The 24,081-nt window shown below is 30.8% G+C and overlaps 4 protein-coding genes across 4 annotated transcripts; 2 read left to right on the top strand and 2 right to left on the bottom strand.

Moving 5' to 3' along the window:
* Positions 1-9,710: 9,710 nt before the first annotated feature.
* Positions 9,711-10,304, top strand: LOC128964917 (alpha-crystallin B chain-like). Its single transcript, XM_054311572.1, has one exon. It carries the CDS (start codon positions 9,825-9,827, stop codon positions 10,302-10,304), a length of 480 nt encoding a protein of 159 aa, XP_054167547.1. The 5' UTR covers positions 9,711-9,824.
* A 1,108-nt stretch (positions 10,305-11,412) lies between these two features.
* On the top strand, positions 11,413-12,200 carry LOC128964220 (alpha-crystallin B chain-like). The gene has a single exon (XM_054310786.1). It carries the CDS (start codon positions 11,584-11,586, stop codon positions 12,070-12,072), a length of 489 nt encoding a protein of 162 aa, XP_054166761.1. The 5' UTR covers positions 11,413-11,583; the 3' UTR covers positions 12,073-12,200.
* A 773-nt stretch (positions 12,201-12,973) lies between these two features.
* On the bottom strand, positions 12,974-13,625 carry LOC128964241 (heat shock protein beta-6-like). The gene is made up of 2 exons (XM_054310809.1): positions 13,617-13,625; positions 12,974-13,498 (listed from the first exon to the last, which is right to left on the bottom strand). The coding sequence occupies exon 2, from the start codon at positions 13,482-13,484 to the stop codon at positions 13,011-13,013; it is 474 nt and encodes a 157-aa protein (XP_054166784.1). The 5' UTR covers positions 13,485-13,498; positions 13,617-13,625; the 3' UTR covers positions 12,974-13,010.
* Positions 13,626-20,804: 7,179 nt separating this feature from the next.
* Positions 20,805-21,310, bottom strand: LOC128964916 (alpha-crystallin B chain-like). The gene has a single exon (XM_054311571.1). The coding sequence runs from the start codon at positions 21,285-21,287 to the stop codon at positions 20,805-20,807; it is 483 nt and encodes a 160-aa protein (XP_054167546.1). The 5' UTR covers positions 21,288-21,310.
* Between the last annotated feature and the right edge of the window lie 2,771 nt (positions 21,311-24,081).

The raw sequence follows: 24,081 nt of genomic DNA, 5'->3' as shown, positions 1-24,081 counted from the left end.
TTCTTGAATTTTGTTTGTTTTGTTTATTGAATTTTATTTTTCGTTTATTAAAACGAAATACTGAAATATAACGATTTAAAAAAAATTAAATATTGCTGTAATAATACTGTAATAAAAAATAATATTTTTTAGTATTCATTTCATTTATTTATTGAATACTGCATTTGATTTTCACGCGCGTATTGTTTAAACTGATTGTCTGATTGTATGACAAACTTGTGATCATATTCTTTGTATATATCAAAAAAAGTTTTCTTTTGTAAAAATAACAATCCATTACTATCTAATGAATAATATACTATAATATATACAGTATATTATCACTGCATATATTAAAATAGTTTTGTGTTTTGAATATATAGATCCAGCATTGTTTGGATCCAGCAATATATTAATATCTCATCCATAAATAATATTTATATAAAATTATATTAAAATTTATTTATTTATTAATCTATTTAACTTATATATTTAAAAAATAATTAATAATAACAAGAGAGAGAGAGAGAGAGAGAGAGAGAGAGAGAGAGAGAGAGAGAGAGAGCGGGTTAGATAATAAGTAGGTGAAAGTGAGTGTGAGAAAGTAAAATTAAATAATTGTATGTTTTATTTGTAATTTTGATAAAATAAAAATATATCGTTTCATATATTTGTTGTACAGATAAGTCAAAAATGAAAATTTGCATTACATTTTTAAAAAAATCAATTGATAATAACTAAAAAATAATGATTAAAACAAACAAACAATAGTTTTTTAAAATCAAAATGTTTATACAATGAAAATATATGACAAACTAAATACTCTCTACATATTTATATCATTAGACCCGTTGTTTCTTTTGAGTTACGCCATAAAAATTGGGTAATTTTAAACTAAACACTTCAATATTTCGTTGACGTTCAGCCAAATTGACGCCTACATTAAGCCAACCATTGATTGGTGTTGTATTGATAAACGGCAAAAAATTTGTCCGCCAATTGTTAGTTAAGGCAAAAGCTGGAAAAGGTTTATCTAATCTCGGTTTCCATCGATTCAATTGGTCGGCAGTTAATTCAATAAGATTTACACAAGGCTTTTGATTAGAATTTTTATCAAAATAGTAGATCATTGGTGGACTCATTTGGTTTTTGATCCACGATTGCTGATAATTTACCGAACATTCACCGACCAATTGATACAATGTAGTGGCTGTCGACCAATTAGTTTCGTCTAAACAAATGAAAACCATGAAAATGTCAAAAAATAAATTGTTGTCACAATGATTGGTCGATAGAGAGAACAGTAAGTGACCGACCACTTGGTTTTTGAACTTGTATTCGTAGATCAAAGCATCGTTGATATCGACCAATACCATCATCGGTTGATATGAATGAACTGGAATGGGTTGGCCTAACAAATCAGTGGACAATTGTATTGAATCCAATTCAAGTACTTTTGGGATATAATCCGATACAGTATACCAACCAATTATATATGACTTTAATTGAACGGTATTTAGTGGTTGACAATCCTTACGATAGATATTTATATATTGTACGCCTTCGGGTATAATATGAATAGTTTTCCGATAGGGTATGTTTCTTATAAATCTAGTCAAATCAAATTTACCGCCGAATAGATTAGTCAGTTCTAAGCAACCGTCGCAACAGAAATAAGTCCTCTCTTTAAGCAAAGAATTGTTAAATTTCTTTGAATCCAAGTATTCATTAATACATAGATAGCCATCGTTGCCGATGAGAAACATATAGCGATTAGTCAATCGGTGATCATAATCGGGTATTCGATCAAATTGGGTGGTAATCATTTGATCAATTGGCTGATTGAGTGCCGCGTGTATACCGATAACTGACTGGTCGTAGCCATCTAACAGGTATTTGATTACAATAGCACATGACCGTTTTTTAATTGTCGATTGAATAAAACACATTAAATTTGCCGAATGTGTCGAACAGTTAGCTTTTTTAATCTCAGTAGGGCTTTCATAAATAAGAACACTCCGAGTGTCAGTATTAATTAGTTTTGATTTCATGAGTGCGAGATATATGCCTGTTGTGTAGCCCTCGGGAAAACTTGTTAGCTGGCGATGGTTTGGTGTCATCAGTACTGGAAATACTGAATCTCGCATCAGATATATATGTTCTACTTGTGGTATGAGTGTCGAGGAATCAATTATTATAAGTTGTTTTTTGTCTTTTTCGTACCAACATATGACAGACCCATGAATGACCTGATCATTGACTTGTATTTGTCCTGTAATTTGTATCAATTGATCGAAATAATTGATTGGCGGTTGTCTTGTTTGTATTCCTGGTGTCCCAAACACTTTCGCCACAATAATCGGTTCATTTGTTTGCAGATCTTTTTGCTGAACAGTTGACTCAAATTCTTGATCTCTGAGCCCAATCTCTTCCCTTCCGTAAACCGATCGAAGTATTCCTGGCTTTCGATATAATAGTTTTGGATTGTTTGCCATTTTTATTGATTGATTGGTTGTTTGTTTGTATCACTTCTTGTGGATCAAATAGTTAATGTATTTTTGTTTGTTTTGTTTATTGATGTTTTTTGTCGTTTATTTAAACGAAATACTGAAAAAATAACGATTTAAAAGGCTGTTCAATAGTATAGCTCCCACTTGTTGAGCACGCGATTATTATTTCCATATATTTATATGTATTTTAATTTAGTTTAGGTTAGGTTAGGTCACGTGCGATTTTTTAAATTTAACGTTAAAACTGTATTAAATAATAATCGCGTGCTCAACAAGTGGGAGCTATACTATAGAATCCCATTTAAAAAAAATAAATATTAATGTAATTTGAAATTCGAAAATCAATGAAATTTATTTATTTATTAAAAATTACATTTGATTTTCACGAGTAATACGTTTTGTATGACTAACTCATAACAAGTGTTATATTATTTGCATTATATTTCTATAAGAAAAAACAATTAAACAAATCAATGACTTTCAATATAATATTCCTGGCTTTCGATGTAATAGTTTTGGATTGTTTGCCATTTTGATCGTTTGGTTGTTTGTCTCACTTCTTGTGGATCAAACTGTTTGTTTTGTTTATTGAATTTTGTTTGTCATTTATTTAAACAAAATACAGTAAAGAATAACGATTTAACGATATTTTTAAATATTAATGTAATTAATTGAGAATTAAATTAATGAAATAATATTTATTTTATTTATTGAATAATGCATTTGATTTTCACGCGTGTATTGTCTAAACTGATTGTATGACAGCTCGTGACCATATTGTTTGCATATATTTATTAATATCGTTATATAGTGTTATATATATGTCATACAGATTAGTCAAAAATGTAAATTTGCATTACATTTAAAAAAACTTCAAATTAAACAATGATATAAATGATTATAAATGTATTTTATAAGGACTCACATTGTTAACTGATTTGATTCACTTATATATATTCACTTATATTACTGGTTAGTTTAGTTTAGGTTAGTTTAGTATTGTTAGGTTAGGTGAGTCCTTATAAAATACATTTATTCACAAATTAATTATTTCATAATATCATAATTATTATTTATTTCATCTATTTTTGTGAATATTTTGTTTTTATTTTTTATATCGCAATCATCTATGAAAACAAACAAAGAAAAATCGAGGAATCAATGATTATAACTTTATTGTCTTTTTCTTACCAACGTATGACAGATCCATGAATGACCTGATCATTGACTTCTACTTGTCCTGTAATTTGTATCAATTGATCGAAATAATTGATTGGCGGTTGTCTTGTCTGTACTCCTGGTGTTCCAAACACTTCCGCCACAATAATCGGTTCGTTTGTTTTCAGATCTTTTTGTTGAACAGTTGACTGAAACTCTTGATCTCTGAATCCAATCTCTTCCCTTTCATAAACCTTACGAATTCAATTGAATAAATACTGTATATTAAAAAATTGATAATAACTAAAATGTATGCTTTGTCGTTCAAAATAAAATGTTTTAGATGTTATAAATAAAATTACCGATAATTATATATTTATAACCACATACAGTATATTTTTTATATTTTTAATACTCATATCTTATTAAACATATTATTTTTTAATTGAATAAATATATTTAAAAAATGATAATAACCAAAAAAATATAATGATTTATTAATAAAAATAATGCAAACTTAACAAATAAATAATAATTTATGAAATCTGAAATGTTTTACAATCAAAATATATGACAAACCAAATACACTATACATATGATATATATATATATATTGTATATAATATATAACCCATCAGTTCTTCTCTGGCTTTTGAAATACACCGTAATCTTTGGGAAATTTGAAATCAAATATTTGAATAAGTCGTTGACGTTCAGGCAAATTGACGCCAACATTAAGCCAACCATTGACTGGTGTTGTATTGATAAACGGCAAATATATTTGCAGCCAATTGTTAATATATGCAAAATATGTTAGTTTTTTAACGTTTTTTCGCCACCGATTCGATAGTTCAGTACTTAATTCAATCATATTAACAGATGGCTTAGTTTGAGAGTTTTGGTCAAAATAGATAATCTTCGGAGCAGTCAGTTGTGATCTAATCCACGATTGTTGATACTGAACCCTACATTCACCGACAATTTGATACAATGAAGTAGAAGTCGACCAATTGGTTTCGTCTAAACAGATGAATACAATGATAATGTCTTCGAAGTAATTTTTGTCGTTATGAGTGTGCGATAGAGAGAACAGTATGTGACCGACCACTTCTTGGTTGTTGGGCTTTTGGAATTCATAGATCAATGCATCGTTGATATCGGCCAATATCATCACCGGTTGATAATCATGAACTGGATTTGGTTGATCTAACAAATCAGCGGACAGTTGTATTGAATCTAATTCGAGTACTTTTGGGTCATAATCCGATACAGTATACCAGCCGTATATGTATGACTTTATTTGATCGGTATTTAATGATTGACAATCATTACGCATGATATGAATATATTGTACGCCTTCGGGTATTATATGAATAGTTTTCCGATAGGGTATGTTTGGGATCCATTGAATCAAATCAAATTTACCGGCGAATGTATTTACGAGATCTAAATATCCGTCGCACAAGAAATAGGTGTTCTCTTTAAGTAAAGAATTGGTATAACTGTTTGAACTCCAGTTTTCGCTGATACAGAGGTAGCCATCGTTGCCGACGAGAAACATATATCGATTAGTCAATCGGTGATTCCAATCGGGCATTCGATCAAATTCGATGGTAATCTTTTGATCAATTGGCTGATTGAGTGCCGCGTGTAGACCGATAACTGACTGTTGATATCCATYTAATAGATAAGTGATTAAACGAGCACCCGATCGTTTTTTAATTATCGATTGAACATAACAAATCAAATTTGCCGAATGTGTTGAACAGACAGTTTTTTTAATATCTTTACGATTGTTTACGATAAGGACAGTCCTATTTTCAATCGGAATTTTTATGCATCTCATGAGACCAAGAAATATGCCTGTAGTGTAGTCCCTGGGAAAACATGCTAACGGCTGATGGTTTTTAGTCATCAGTACTGGAAATATGGAATCACGCATCAGATATGTCAGAATTTGTGGTGCTTTTGATGACAGTGTCGACGAATCAATTTTTATAAGTTTTTGTTTTGTGTCCTTTTCGTACCAACAAATCAGAGATCCATGAATGACCTCATCATTGACTTTCACTTGTCCTGTAATTTCTATCAATCGATCGAAATAATTGATTGGCGGTTGTCTTCTTTGTACTCCTGGTGTTCCAAACACTTCCGACACAATAATCGGTTCGTTTGTTTGAAAGTTTCTTTGTTGAACAGTTAACTCAAACTCTTGATCTCTGAGTCCAATCTCTTCCCTTCCGTAAACCGATCGAAGTATTCCTGGCTTTCGATATAATAGTTTTGGAATGTTTGCCATTTTTATTGATTGAATGTTTGTTTGTCTCACTTCTTGTGGATCAAATAGTTCTTGTATTTTGTTTATAGAATTTTGTTTGTCGTTTATTTAAATGAAATACTGATACAAAATAATTAAATATAACTATAATCATAATTTAATTAATGAAATAATATTGAATATCTATTTGAATACTGCATTTGATTTTCACGCGCGTATTGTCTAAACTAATTGTCTGATAAATTTATCATCAGATTATTGTGTGATCATATTTTTGCATATATTTATTAACATTTATATTAACATACAAGAGTTATTTGTCAAGTTTTGGCAACATTTGGCAACATTGACTTCTACTTGTCSTGTAATTTGTATCAATTGATCGAAATAATTGATTGGCGGTTGTCTTGTCTGTACTCCTGGTGTTCCAAACACTTCCGCCACAATAATCGGTTCATTTGTTTTCAGATCTTTTTGTTGAACAGTTGACTGAAACTCTTGATCTCTGAGCCCAATCTCTTCCTTCCCGTAAACCGATCGAAGTATTCWTGGCTTTCGATATAATAGTTTTGGATTGTTTGCCATTTTTRTTGATTGAWTGGTTGTTTGTTTGTCTCACTWCTTGTGGATCAAAAGTTAATTTATTTGTTCACATTTGTAAACAATGACTTCAATATAATAATTATTATTTATTTCATCTATTTTTTTGTGAATATTTTGTTTGTGTTTTTTATATCGCTATCATTTACAGTATGAAAACAAATAAACAAACTAAACTTTTTAAAATGAAATGACAATTTAAAATTAAAATGATTTTATTAATTATTATTTATTCATCTAAAAAAAAAATTATTTCAATTAATTTTTGTATTTTAATATAATTTATTATTTATTTTTTTTAGTATTTGATATTAATTTTGTTAATATTTATGATTGTTGATGATGAAATTAGATAATTAAGATATATTTAATAATTTTAATGAATTRTATTATTAAAGAAATATTAATTATTTAATATTCTAAWTATCATATTTGTGTGTTAAATGAAATATATAAGTACCGATAATTTTATTTTTTTTAGAAAATCTTTCAGTATATTAAATATTTTTAATCTTATATCTTTTTAAATATATTTATAATTTTTATATAAATAAATATATAACATAAATGATAATAACTAGAAAATAATGTTTTATTAATATAAATAAGTTGGTAAACAAAACAAACAWATAATAGTTTTTTAAAATGAAAATATATGACAAACCAAATACTYTATACATATSTCTAATCATYAGTAGACCCGATGTTTCTTTTGAGTTACGCCGTAATCATTGGGTAACTTTAAACCAAACACTTCAATACATTTATGACGTTCAGCCAAATTGACGCCAACATTAAGCCAACAATTGATTGGCGTTGTATTGATAATCGGCAAAAATATTGTCCGCCAATTTTCAATGGAGGCAAAATCAGGCAAAGGTTTATCTAATCTCGGTCTCCACCGATTCAATTGATCAGCAGTTAAATCAATTAGATTTACAGCTGGTTTTAGATAAGATTTTTTATCTAAAAATAAGATCTTYGGTGCATTCAATTGGTTTTGGATTCTCGATTGCTTATACTCTGCCGAACATTGACCGACAAATTGATACAAAGTAGTGGCTGTCGACCAATTAGTTTCGTCTAAACAAATGAAAACCATGAAAATGTCGTAAAATAAATAGTGGTCGCAATGATTGTACGATAGAGAGAACAGTAAGTGACCGAYCAATTGGTTGTTGAACTTGTATTCATAGATCAAAGMATCGTTGATATCGGCCAATAACATCATCGGTTTATATGAATGAACTGGATTTGATTGGCCTAACAAATCAGTGGACAATTGTATTGAATCCAATTCAAGTACTTTTGGGCAATAATCCGATACAGTATACCAGCCGTATATGTATGACTTTAATTGGCAATTGGGTGCTAAACGAATAAGATATATATATTGAACGCCTTCGGGTATAATCAGAATAGTTTTCCTGTAAGATATGTCTGTTTTAAATCTGATTAAATCAARTTTACCGCCGAAGACATTTCTCAGTTCTAATCTACCGTCGCAACAGAAATAGGTGTTCTCTTTAAGCAAAGAATTGAAATATTTCTTCTGTGAAGTTGATTCCCACCATTCGTTAATACATAGGTAACCATCGTTGCCGACGAGAAACAAATAGCGATCACTCAATCGGTGATTCCAATCGGGTATTCTTTCAAATTCGGTGGTAATAATTTTATTAATTGACTGATTCAGTGACGCGTGTATACCGATAACTGACTGGTCGTAGCCATCCAACAGGTAATCGATTACAAACACGAGACCGATTTTTAACTATAGATTGAATAAAACAAATCAAATTTGCCGCATGTGTCGAACAGTTGACATTTGATATGTCTGTACCGTAGTTAAAAATCTGGACAGTCCTATTTTCAATCTTATTTTGTTTGGATTTTATGAGTCCAAGATATATGCCTGAAGTGTAGCCGTCGGGAAATTCAAGTAGCGGCTGATGGTTTGCTGTCATCAGTACTGGAAATATTGAATCTCGCATCTGATATATATGTTCGGCTAAAGTTCGTTATATGTAACCCATTTGTTGTTGAAATTTCACGCTCGCTGTTATAACCATAAAGTTTATGACAAATGCTATCAATTACTTTAGGTTAGGTTAGGTTAGGTTGGGGTGGGTGTAGAGGTTAGGAAGTGGCGTATGTGGAGGGATGGAACGGGAGGTGAGGGCTGGTATGTAAAACTTGTTAAATTGTCATTTTAATAGCGTTTAAAACTTGAACAACAAATGGGTTACATATACCGATTCTGTTCCATATGTTCTACTTGTGGTACGAGTGTCGAGGAATCAATGATTATAAGTTGTTTATTGTCTTTTTCGTTCCAACATATGACAGACCCATGAATGACCTGATCATTGACTTCTACTTGTCGTGTAATTTGTATCAATTGATCGAAATAATTGATTGGCGGTTGTCTTGTTTGTACTCCTGGTGTCCCAAACACTTCCGCCACAATAATCGGTTCATTTGTTTTCAGATCTTTTTGTTGAACAGTTGACTGAAACTCTTGATCTCTGAGTCCAATCTCTTCCCTTCCGTAAACCGATCGAAGTATTCCTGGCTTTCGATATAATAGTTTTGGATTGTTTGCCATTTTTATTGATTGATTGGTTGTTTGTTTGACTCACTTCTTGTGGATCAAATAGTTCTTGTATTTTGTTTGTTTGTTTTGTTTATTGAATTTTGTTTATCGTTTATTTAAACAAAATACTGAAAAAATTACGATTTTTACAAAATTTAACTCAAATCATAATTTAATTAATGATATAATATTGAATTTCTATTTGAATACTGCTTTTGATTTTCACGCGCGTATTGTCTAAACTGATTGTCTGATAAATTTTATCATCAGATGATTGTGTGACCAACTCGTGAYCATATTTTTTGCATATATTTATTTATATCGTTTAAATAATTTTGTGATTTGTTAGCGAAAGCACCGGAATATTCGTGAAGTCGATCGGCGTTTCAATGCTTTGAATACCGCTTTGCAATCAAATGTATGGTATGTTAGGCAAAGAAATATCGAGAACTCAGTGAAGGTTAAGCAGTGAAGTGTGCGTACAATACATACAATTAAAACGTTAACTTTTCTATACATTTCTAGAAAATTTTGGTTTCACTGCAAAACACTATATAAGTCTTGCAGTGAAAGCAATGCGAGTATCGATTGAAACAAATTTTCAGTAAAACTATAAAACTTTTAGTACACTATAAAAGCTATATAACAATAATACTGTATTTCTCATTGAATTTGTGATTATATTAATTGCAATTAAATAATAATGTCTTTGAATCTGTATTTGCCGTATCGCTCGGCTGTTTGTCGCCGAAATCAACAATTGTTTGATTGGCCGCAGAGTTTGTTTGGTTTTGATTTACATGAGTTGGACGACCACTGGAACCGATCAATGAGTCAAATGAATCAAATTGCTGGATCATCACAAGTGTCCAACACTGGCGATAAGTTTTCAGTTAAGTTAGACGTCAGTCACTTTAAACCAGAAGAAATTGAAGTCAAAACTATTGGCAATAGTATTCAAATTCATGGCAAACACGAAGAAAGAAGTGATACTCACGGATGGATTGCACGAGAGTTCACCCGACGGTACGCTTTGCCCGATGGCTGCAAAGCCGAGGACGTGATATCAAGTCTTAAGCCGAATGGTGTGCTAACTATTGAGGCCACGAAAGAACAGTTGCCACCAATCAGTGGTGTTGAACGTGTGGTTCCCATCGCTATTACCGAAGGAGACAAACAATAAATTAGGTTTTTTGGTCATTAAAATTATTTTATTCAAAATATTTGATTTATTTGTTTATCAATTATTTAATTGATTTAAAACTATTATAATCAATAACATATAAACTGTATTACTTTATAATATTAAAATTAGTTTACTTCATGTATTACTAATCTGATATATTTTTTTTAATTAATAAAATAAATTTAAAAATAAATAAAAGTTTATCTAATTTTTAGAAATAAATTTATATAATTGTGATTTTTTTATTTGTAATATATATAAAAAAAATCTAAATATTTAATTATTAAATAATAATCATATGATATATTTATATAGAAAAATATTATATATTGATTTTTACTCTAATTACATAAAAATTTTTATAAGTATTATTTTTAAAACATTACATAATATCATTTAAATATGTAAATTATTAAAAAAATGTTTGTAATAGTAATTTGTATATATATTTTTTTAAAAATACCATAAGTGAAAAAATATTCCAATTGAACATGGTACTTTCCTAGAAATGGTTTATTGGTATATATTTAAAAAAAATTACTATACATTTTCATTGTAAAATTGTCTTAATAATTGTTGTATGTATTAATTAATCGCATAGTAAATTGCAATAGTCTATGATTTAGTATTAATTGAATTTAACATTGAATTAATGTATAAACAAATATATAGTAAACAAATGTAAATATTATTTATGAATACACAGTATATTAGACTAATATTATATGAGTAATGTTTGTCGAGTATTGAGTAGAATATTGGAGAACATGTTATGCATTGATATTTTATAGTAATTTTTTGAAAATAATTAAATAGCTTATAAACTATAAGTTATATAATATTATATACATTTAAAAAAAATTACTATATATTTTCATTATAAAATTATCAATAATTGTTTTAATGAATGTATTAATTAATCTCATAGTAAATCGCAATAGTCTATGATATAGTGTAGCATTGAATTACTGTATAAACAAATATATAGTAAACACATATACAGTATATGAATACTGTTTGCGAGTATTGAGTAGAATATTGGAGAACATGTTATGCATTGATATGTTGTGAGAGAGTGTGTAATGCAATGGAATATTCCACTCATTACTCGATTCGCAATACAATACATATATAAAGCAATTAAGTTATAGACTATTATTAACAGTAATAGCAGTCAAACTATAGTTTGAAATTTTTTGAATAAAGTTATCAATAAATTGTTTCATATATATTGTCTCATAACTAATATTGTGATTATAATTATTGTTTTAAAATAATGGCTTTGGATATGTTTTTTCCGTATCGTTCAGCTGTTAGACGACGATATCCATCGGATTTGTTTGATTGGCCGCAGAGTATGTTTGGACAACACTTTGGTCTCGATTGTCGTGATTTTGATCAATCAATGAGTCAATTGAATCAACTCTCGGGATCATCACATGTGGCCAACACTGGCGACAAGTTTTCCGTGAAGTTAGACGTCAGTCATTTCAAACCCGAAGAAATTGAAGTCAAAACTATTGGCAATTATGTTGAAATTCATGGCAAACACGAAGAAAGAAGTGATAGTCACGGATGGATTTCACGAGAGTTTACCCGACGCTATGTTTTGCCCGATGGATGCAAAGCCGAGGACGTGATGTCAAGTCTTAAGCCGAATGGTGTGCTGACTATTGAGGCTAAGAAAGAACAGTTGCCACCAATCAGTGGTGTTGAACGTGTGGTTCCCATCGCTATTACCGATGAAGAAAAACAAACAAAATAAACATTTTGATCAATGATTTAAACTTTAATTTTTTGATAATTATATTTTAATCCGATTAATTAACAATTATTTGTTTGTATTTGTTTTAAAGTTAATATTATAAATAAATTAGTAATTACAATTATTAAAACTGGTTGTATTGAAAACAACATTAACTGTTTTCAAATATAATATTTTTTTTGTATCTTTTAAAAATTTATTATGATTATTAATTACATAATATTATAATGTTATGATATCTTATTATTAAAAGTTTTATATTTAAATAAAATTTCTTTCTTATGTTTATTGTTATCGTGTTTTATTGTTACTAAAATTAATTATGCATTTATTTAATCAAATACTGTATATTAATTTCATTCAACAAATGAGAACCTGTAGGCCATGACAAGCACTGGAATATTCCATGATATTTGAATACCAGTGCTCAGGTATACTACTATAATATACTATATGATACTATATCTATGCATATATAATATAAACATTAGTTTATGGTATACTTATGTATTATATAATATAGTATTGATTGTTGTTTCTAGAAATCATGTTTTACTCGACAAACAACACAATGTTACTAATGTTTTGACGGCAATGTTTAATATTATTGTGACCTTGATACTATAAATATATACAGAAATATATTTATATCTATATAACTATTAAAAACTGTGCAAAATGTTATTACTATTAAACTATATAAATACAATTAACAACTAATTAGTATAAAATAAGTATTAATTTTAGATTATTATAAATATCAATGTAATTAATTTTATTGTCAATAATTAAATAAATATTAAATATAAATAAGATATATATATTAAAATACATAGTTATTAAAATAATTATATTATTATTAAAAAAAAAATATTTAATAATTTCAAATTTATACAAAATATTAGTAAAAAAATGGTTTTCAATAGTTAAATGATTGGTCAATAATATTTGATGGGAACCGTTCGTTCCGCTACCAAAACTGACGGTTGTTTCAGCTGTTTGTTGGCCTCAATAATCAGCCAACCGTTCGGTAAAAGACTGGACACTACGTTCTCGGGATAGTAGCCATCGGGCAGAGCGTAGCGGCGGTTGAACTCACGTACGTCTGGCCATCTGTGGTCCGACTTTTTGCTGTTACTATTATTTCGGTTGTGTTTGCAATGAATTTGCACACACGAGCCAACTGTTTTGACCTCAATCTCGTCGGGTTTATATTTACTGACGTCTAACTGTATGACAAACTTATTATTGTTGTTGTCGTCATCATCATCGGTGCCAGTGTTGGTCACAACTCCCGATTGTTTAGGCATCGATTGTCGCCACAGATCGTGATAATCGCGATCGACGGTGTCGGGCATATTCTGTGGCCAATAAGAAAAATGTGGCGAACCATAGATGGAAAGCTGATCCATTTGAAAGTTTTGAACTACTTATAAATTACAAACAAATTTAATGATATCTGAAAATATTATATGAAAATATTTCATCAAAATAATTTATAACTATGCTATTGGAGTGTAAGTTGCAATTTATATACAGTTTACCAATAATTTTTTTTGTTGTATAACCGTATTGCGCACTGATAGTAAAAAACAGGTACATTATTGTTAAATAAATATCTCTTACAGCTATATTAAATACCTGAGCTCACACTCATATTACTGTGACTAATCAAAAAAAATATAAATATGTTAGAAAAATAATAAATTATATTTCATAACTGTTGTATATCACGTTTACATATATACAGTATATATATATATATATATATATATATATATATATATTTAAAAAAACAAACAATACTTTAACTACCGGTAAACAACACTAGGACCTTGAATAATAACACAAATAAATCACATATTGAATAAAATTTAAAACTAAAAAAAAAAAAGATTTTAAAACATAAAAAGTTATTCAATAAATAAAACACACAAAAATATGGTCACGATTTGGTTCATTGGCGACGGGCCTCAAAAATTTTTTTGACAGATTTTGACAATTGGCGGACTACGGATGTTTTTTTGGCCGATTATCAATACAATACCCGTGTTGAATGGTTGGCCCAATGTTGGCGTCAATTTGGCTGACCCTAAACGATAGTTATTCAAATGTTTGGCTTATAATTTCCCAATTATTATGGCATAACTCATAGGCCAGAGAAGATATACCACGGATCAACTGTTGATTATACTTATAAATACAGTATATTTATAGTGTATTTGGTTTGTTTAAAACATTTTGATTTTAGAAATTACTATTATTAGTATTATTACTCTAGTTTTTCATGTTTACATATTTTTTATTATTATTAATAATAATATTATTTTTTATTTATTATCAATTTTGAAAAAAATATTTATTTTATTAAAAAAATATGTTTATCAAGATATGTTTATTAAAAAAATATTAAATATACTACAAGTTTTTTAAAAGTACAATTATCAGTACTTTTATTTATGGCATTTAACACACACACACACATTAAACTTTCAAAATTATATTTATTAAATAATTAATATTTTTTTAATTATACAATTAGTTAAAATAACTAAATACAGTATAAATATATAACTTGAATATTCATAAATAATGTAATATTAAAAACAAATAGCAAAAATAATAAATTCGATTAAAATACAGAAATAATTGAAAACTTTTTTTTTTTTTAGATTAAGAAATAATTATTAATAAATCCATTTTCATGAACAAAATGTTTATTTTAATTGTTTGTCTCCTTCGGTAATAGCGATGGGAACCACACGTTCAACACCACTGATTGGTGGCAACTGTTCTTTCTTAGCCTCAATAGTCAGCACACCATTCGGCTTAAGACTTGATATCACTTCTTCGGCTTTGCAGCCATCGGGCAAAACATAACGTCTGGTAAACTCTCGTGTTATATTGATAATACCCTTATATTTGGGTTAGTTTTGTGATATGTGGGTGGGTGTGTTAGGTTAGGTGATGGGATGGGATGGGATGGGATGGGATGGGATGGGATGGGATGGGATGGGATGGGATGGGATGGGATGGGATGGGATGGGATGGGATGGGATGGGATGGGATGGGATGGGATGGGATGGGATGGGATGGGATGGGATGGGATGGGATGGGATGGGATGGGATGGGATGGGATGGGATGGGATGGGATGGGATGGGATGGGATGGGATGGGATGGGATGGGATGGGATGGGATGGGATGGGATGGGGGATGGGATGGGATGGGATGGGATGGGATGGGATGGGATGGGATGGGATGGGATGGGATGGGATGGGATGGGATGGGATGGGATGGGATGGGATGGGATGGGATGGGATGGGATGGGATGGGATGGGATGGGATAGGGTTAGGGTTAGATTGTAGAGAAAGTTAAGATGGTTTGCTATGTTTTAATGTATTTATATTAGTATTTGTTTTTTAATTGAATAAATTAAGTTCATTTCACGCGCTAATAGTTAAATCAATAAATATAACGATGTATTGGGAAATGCAATACAGTAACAGAATACTATTTTCTATATCACGTGTTATATTAATTTAAATTTCTAAAAATTAATTTTTAGCCGGTATTTTATTTTGATTATCAAATAAAAAGTAAGACAAACAACAACAATCAAAATGGCAGACAATCAAAAAGTATTACATCAAAAGCCAGGAATACTTCGATCGGTTTACGGAAGAGAACAGATTGGGCTCAGAGATCAAGAGTTTGAGTCAACTGTTCAACAAAAAGATCTGAAAACAAATGAACCGATTATTGTGGCGGAAGTGTTTGGAACACCAGGAGTACAAAGAAGACAACAGCCAATCAATTATTTCGATCAATTGATACAAATTACAGGACAAGTAGAAGTCAATGATGAGGTTATTCATGGATCTCTCATTTGTTGGTACAATAAATACTACTCGAGAGTCATACTCTTGGATTCCTCGACACTGGTATCACAAGTACCCGAAATGGTAACATATTTGATGGTTGATTCAGTATTCCCAGTAGTGATGACACAAAACCATCAGCCACTACAAAAATATCCCGATGACTACAGTAGAGGTATCTATTTGGTACTTATCTCATCAGATAAAAAACAAAATCAGTCACAATCTCAGAGTGTCTATATTGTCGACAGTCCTACAAATATAACACGTATCGATTGTCCGACTTATGCGGCAAAATTGGTTATTATTCTGAGAATGATAGATGAAAAACGGTCGTTAAATCGTGGAATTCATTTTATATTGGATGGCTATGACCAGACAGTTAGCGGTATACACGCGGCACTTAATCAGCCAATGGATCAAAAGATAACCAAACAAATTGATCGAATCCCTGCTTGGAATCACCGTTTGTCCAATCGATATATGTTTCTCGTCGGCAACGATGGTTACCTCTGTATAGGCGAACAGTTGGAGTCAAAGAAATATCGAAACTCATTGATTAAAGAGAACACCTATTTTTGTTGTGACGGATTCGTTGATCTACAAAATGTGTTCAGAGCTAGTGTTCCTCTGGGAAAGTGGGAAAAAAGCGTACCCTATCGTAACATTTGTATTATTATACCCGAAGGCGTACAATATATAAATCTGGTTCTTTACGATTGCCGGCCACTCGATTGCGGCCAATTGACATCATTTATACACGGCTTTTACTATGTATCGGATTTAGTAATGAAAATACTTGAATTGGATTCAATACAACTGTCTAATGATCTGTTAGGCCAAACAAATCCCGTATTTCCAATTGAACCGGTGATGGTATTGGCCGATATCAACGACTGTCTGATCTATGAATACCTGGACAACAATGTAGTGGTCGGTCACTTAGTGTTTTCACTAACGCGCAGTAATATCGAAAAAAATTATTTAGACGATTGTTTTGCTGTATTCATCTGTTTAGACGAAACCAATTGGTCAGTTGGCCATACATTATATCAATTGGTTGGCCTATGTTTCGTAAACTACAACAAAAAATGGATTTCCACACAACTTAATCCACCAAAGATTTGCTTTCACAACAAAGAATACAAGATTAGTATAAATATAATAAGTTTAACTCATACCCAATGGATTCATTGGAAAAGTTCATATAATTATCCAGCATTTACCTACATTGACAACTGGAGGTCAAAATTGTTGCCGACAATCAATACGACACCGTTGAGCGGTTGGCACAATGTGGGCGTCAATTTGGCCAATCGTTACCGATGTATTCAAGAGCATAACCTAAACTTTCCTAAAAGTTATGGCTCCACTTACAGCTCAAAATTATAGCTCAAAATATTTCATTTTCAGTTAATAGTCTAAAACAGTATATTATATATTTAGTTTGTCATTTAGTTTGTCATTTAGTTTGTCATTTAGTTTGTCATTTAGTTTGTCATTTAGTCTTTGAATAATCAATAATATATTAAAAAATTAATTTTTATAATTCATTATATAATAATCATTTCAAAAGTCAAATTAATTCAATGATCAAAATTTTTTTATTTATTTGTTTGTCTCCTTCGGTAATAGCGATGGAAACCATACGTTCAATACCACTGATTGGTGGCAACTGTTATGTCGTGTCCTCAATACGACAATCGAGACCAAAGTGTTGTCCAAACATACTCTGCGGCCAATCAAACAAATCCGATGGATATCGTCGTCTAACAGCTGAACGATACGGAAAAAACATATCCAAAGCAATTAATTATTTTAAAGCAATAATTATAATCACAATATTAGTTATGAGACAATATATATGAAACAATTTATTGATAACTTTATTAAAAAAGTTTTATTTGAAAACTTATTTCAAACTATAGTTTGACTGCTATTACTGTTAATAATAGTCTATAACTTAATTGCTTTATATATGTATTGTATTGCGAATCGAGTAATGAGTGGAATATTTCATTGCATTACACACTCTCTCACAACATATCAATGCATAACATGTTCTCCAATATTCTACTCAATACTCGACAAACAGTATTCATATACTGTATATGTGTTTACTATTAATATATATTTGATGAATAATTATTACTAAACCTTTTAGAAATTGTTTACTATTTGGTTAAATATAAATTTAATTATTTAAGAAAATTATTAATTTTAAAAATAAAAAGTGTACATACATTTTATTTTTGTTTTTATATAAAATTAATAATAATTTTACTAAATTACATACTGTATATGCAAAATGTAATAATAACAGCATTTAAGACTTATTTGTTGTTTAATGATAATGATATAACAAATATAAATTTAAAACAACAATAGATAATGAAAACTACATATAAAATCACACAACAAATCACTTTTAATATTGTATTTATATGCTATACAATTATATTGATAATACATTTATATTTGTGTTAGTTTGGTTGTATGTGGGCGGGTGTGTTAGGTTAGAAAGTGGTGATGGATGGGATGGGATGGGATGGGATGGGATGGGATGGGATGGGATGGGATGGGATGGGATGGGATGGGATGGGATGGGATGGGATGGGATGGGATGGGATGGGATGGGATGGGATGGGATGGGATGGGATGGGATGGGATGGGATGGGATGGAGTAGAGTTAGATTGTAGAGAAAGATATGGTGGTTTGCTATGATTTAATGTTTTTRTATTAGTATTTGTTTTTTAATTGAATAAATTAAGTTCATTTCACGCGCTAATAGTTAAATCAATGCATATACCGATGCATTGGGAAATGCAATACAGTTACCCTATTGTCTATATCACGTGTTATATTAATTATAGTCATAATTTGAATTTCAAAAAATTATTTTCATCCGGTATTTTATTTTGATAGACAAAAAAAACAACAACCAATCAAAATGGCAGTCAATCAAAAAGTATTACATCGAAAGCCAGGAATACTTCGATCGGTTTACGGAAGAGAACAGATTGGGCTCAGAGATCAAGAGTTTGAGTCAAATGTTCAACAAAAAGATATGAAAACAAACGAACCGATTATTGTGGCGGAAGTGTTTGGAACACCAGGAGTACARACAAGACAACCGCCAATCAATTATTTCGATCAATTGATACAAATTACAGGACAAGTAGAAGTCAATGATGAGGTTATTCAGGGATCTCTCATTTGTTGGTACAATAAATACTACTCGAAAGTCATACTCTTGGATTCCTCGACACTTGTATCACAAATACCCGAAATGGTAACATATTTGATGGTTGATTCAGTATTTCCAGTACTGATGACAAAAGATCATCAGCCACTACAAGAATATCCCGATGACTACACTATAGGTATCTATTTGGGACTTATCTCATATGAAAAAACACAAAATCAGTCACAATCTCAGAGTGTCTATATTGTTGACAGTCCTACAAATATAACACGAGTCGACTGTCAGACATATGCGGCAACTCTGACTTGTATTATGAGAATAGCAGCCAAAAAACGATCGGGTAATCGTGTAATTCATTACATATTGGATGGCTATGACCAGACAGTGACCGGTCTATACGCGGCAATTAATCAGCCAATGAATGACAAGATTACCGCCGAAATTGATCGAATCCCTGCTTGGAATCACCGATTGACTAATAGATATATGTTTCTCGTCGGCAACGATGGTTACCTCTGTATCAGCGAAAAGTGGGATTCAAACAAATATCTAAATTCATTGATTAAAGAGAACACCTATTTATGTTCAGACGGTTTCGTTGATATGGCAAATGTGTTCAGCGTTAGTGTTCCTCTGGGAAAGACTGTAAAAAACGTATCTTATTCTAACATTTGTCTTATTATACCCGAAGGCGTACAATATATAAATCTTGTTCGTTACGATTGCCGGCCACACGATTGCGGACAATTGACATCATATATTCACGGCTTTTACTATGTATCGGATTTAGAAATAAAATCAATTAAATTGGATTCAATACAACTGTCCAATGATCTGTTAGGCCAAACAACTCCTGTATTTCCAATCGAACCGGTGATGCCTTTGGCCGATATCAACGACTATCTGTTCTATGAATACCTGGACAACAATGTATTGGTCGGTCACTTACTGTTCTCATTAATGAAGAGTGATTGCGAAAAAAATTATTTAGACGATAGTTTTGCTGTATTCATCTGTTTAGACGAAACCAATTGGTCAGATGGCCTTACATTATATCAATTGGTTGGCCAATGTTTCGTAACCTACAGCAGAAAATGGATTTCCACTAAACTTAATCCACCGTTGATTTGTTTTCTAAACAAACAATCCGTAATTGGTATCAATATATTAAAATTAACTCAAAACCAATATTTTCAATGGAAACTGAAAAATGTGTTAAAGYATCCAGCATTTGGCAACATTGACAACTGGCGGTCAAAATTTTTGCCGACAATCAATACGACACCGTTGAAGGGTTGGCACAATGTGGGCGTCAATTTGCTCAATCGTTACCGATGTATTCAAGATTATAGGATCAGCTTTCCTAAATAATATGGCTCCAATGTATAGAAATTTTATTGTTTTGTCATTTATTTGTCAAATAAATTATATATCGGTTTACAAATTTTGTATCATTAAATTAAGTGTATAATTAAAATGTAAAAAATAATAYAAAAAAATAACTGATAAATTGAATTAGATATACTATAAATCAGAACTTTGTATATATTATTCAAAATAAACAATAATATTTTAGAAAATTAATTTTTATAAATTATTATATAATTATCATTTTAAAAGTCAAATTAATTCAATAATCAAAATGTTTATTTTGTTTGTTTTTCTTCATCGGTAATAGCGATGGGAACCACACATTCAACACCACTGATTGGTGGCAACTGTTCTTTCTTAGCCTCAATAGTCAGCACACCATTCGGCTTAAGACTCGACATCACGTCCTCAGGTTTACAGCCATCGGGCAATGCGTACCGTCGGGTGAACTCTCGTGCAATCCATCCGTAACTATCACTTCTTTCTTCATGTTTGCCATGAATTTCAACATAATTGCCAATAGTCTTGACTTCAATTTCTTCGGGTTTGAAATGACTGACGTCTAACTTCACTGAAAACTTGTCGCCAGTATTGGCTACATATCCCGAGAGCTGATTCAATTGACTCAATGATCGGTCAAAATCACGACAATCGAGACCAAAGTGTTGTCCAAACATACTCTGCGGCCAATCAAACAAATCCGATGGATATCGTCGTCTAACAGCTGAACGATACGGAAAAAACATATCCAAAGCCATTATTTTAAAGCAATAATTATAATCACAATATTAGTTATGAGACAATACAGTATATGAAACAATTTATTGATAACTTTATTCAAAAAAAGTTTTATTTGAAAACTTATTTCAAACTATAGTATGACTGCTATTACTGTTAATAATAATAGTCTATAACTTAATTGCTTTATATATGTATTGTATTGCGAATCGAGAAATGAATGGAATATTCCATTGCATTACACACTCTCTCACAACATATCAATGCATAACATGTTCTCCAATATTCTACTCAATACTCGACAAACAGTATTCATATACTGTATATGTGTTTACTTTATATATTTAATAATAATAATTACTAAACCTWTTAGAAATTGTTTACTATTTGGTTAAATATAAATTAAATTATTTAAGAAAATTTCTAATTTTATAAATAAAATTTTTTAATTCACTTTAATTTGATTTTATATGCAAAATGTAATAATAACAGAATCTGACAATCAGTACTTAAATGATATAATAATAAATAACTAATACAATAGATTAGATTAAGTTAACATTTGTATTACCCAGGTTAGGTTACATGAAATTTATATCAATATTTTTTTACGCTTAAATTTATATACTTTTATATTAGTAATTATAATAAATACATATAAATAGCACTTATGAAATACAATTAATTTGATATTATTAATATATAGTTTTTATATGCTATACAATTATATTGATAATAACCCTTATATTTGGATTATTATGGGGGTAGGGTATGTGAGGTTAAGTAGTGGTGATGGGATGGGATGGGGTTAGGATGTAGTGAAATTTTGGATGGTTTGCTAAGTTTTAATGTATTTATATTATTATTTGTTTTTTACAAATAAATTCAATAAATTTAGTTTATTTCACGCTCTAATAAATAAATCAATGCATATACCGATGCATTTCAATTTAAAATGAAATACTGTTACCGATGCCCTATTGTTTATCTCACGTGTTATATTAGTTATAGTCATAATTTTTAAAAAATTAATATTTTTATTCAGTATTTTGATTTAAAAAAAATAAGACAAACAACAACCAATCAAAATGGCAGACAATGAAAAAGTATTACATATTAAGCCAAGAATATTTCGATCGGTTTACGGAAGAGAACAGATTGGGCTCAGAGATCAAGAGTTTCAGTCAACTGTTCAACAAAAAGATCTGCAAACAGAAGAACCGATTATTGTGGCGGAAGTGTTTGGAACACCAGGAGTACAGACAAAACAACCGCCAATCAATTATTTCGATCAATTGATACAAATTACAGGACAAGTAGAAGTCAATGAACAGGTCATTCAGGGATCTCTGATTTGTTGGTACAATAAATACTACTCGAAAGTCATACTCTTGGATTYYTCAGAACTGGTATCACAAATACCCGAAATGGTAAGACATTTTTTGGTTGATTCAGTATTTCCAGTACTGATGACACAAAACCATCAGCCACTACAAGAATATCCCGATGACTACAGTAGAGGTATCTATTTGGGACTTATCTCAGCAGAAATAAAACAMAAACAKTCASAATCTCAGARTGTCTCTATTGTTGACAGTCCTGCAAATATAAAACTAGTCAACTGTCGGACATATGCCGCAGATTTGGTTTGCATTGTGAGAATGGCAGCCGAAAAACGGTCGGGTAATCGTGTAATTCATTACATATTGGATGGCTATGTCAAGCCCATGACCGGTCTACACGCGGGACTCAATCAGTCAATGAATGACAAGATTACCGCCGAAATTGATCGAATCCCTGCTTGGAATCATCGTTTGTCCAAACGATATATGTTTCTCGTCGGAAACGATGGTTACCTCTGTATCAGCGAAAATTGGGGTTCAAATAAATATCAAAATTCATTGATTAAAGAGAACACCTATTTGTGTTGTGACGGATTCGTTGATCTAACAAATGTGTTYAGAGCTTATGTTCCTCTGGGAAAGTGGGTTAGAAACATACCCTATCGTAACATTTGTCTTATTATACCCGAAGGCGTACAATATATAAGTCTCGTTCGTTACGATTGCCGACAACTCTATAGCGGCCAATTGAAATCATATATACACGGCTTTTACTATGTATCGGATTTAGAAATAAAAATACTTGAATTGGATTCAATACAACTGTCCAATGATTTGTTAGGCCAAACAAATCCCGTATTTTCAATTGAACCGGTAATGGCATTGGCCGATATCAACGACTGTCTGATCTATGAATACCGTAACAACCAAAAACTGGTCGGTCACTTACTGTTCTCTCTAATGCGCAATAATTGCGAAAAAATTTATTTCGGCGACGATTTTGCTGTATTCGTCTGTTTAGACGAAACCAATTGGTCAGCTGGTMATACATTATATCAATTGGTTGGCCAATGTTTCGTAAACTACAACAAAGGATGGATTTCCACACAACTGAGTTCACCAGCGATTCGTTTTACAAACAAAAAATCCGATATTAATATCAAAATGTTAAGACTAAGTCAAAAGAAATTATATCAATGGAGAGCCAGAAAAACGGGAAATGTTCCGGTCTATGGTCACATCGACAACTGGCGGTCAAGATTTTTGCCGACAATCAATACGACACCGTTGAGCGGTTGGCACAATGTGGGCGTCAATTTGGCCAATCGTTACCGATGTATTCAAGATTATGGATTAAACTTTCCTAAAAGTTATGGTTCCGCTTATACCMTCTGATGTATAGAAAACCACTTATTAACTGATTTTAGTCTTTTTTTTTAGTTAATAGTCTTAAGTACTATATAYTATATTT

The sequence above is a fragment of the Oppia nitens genome, unplaced genomic scaffold (assembly GCF_028296485.1).
Source record: "Oppia nitens isolate AA-2021 unplaced genomic scaffold, nextdenovo-longstitch-racon4-pilon3 scaffold15_pilon_pilon_pilon, whole genome shotgun sequence".
Taxonomy (NCBI): Eukaryota; Metazoa; Arthropoda; class Arachnida; order Sarcoptiformes; family Oppiidae; genus Oppia; species Oppia nitens.
Note: the sequence above shows the minus strand (reverse complement) of the source record. Positions and strands in the feature narration are given on the sequence as shown.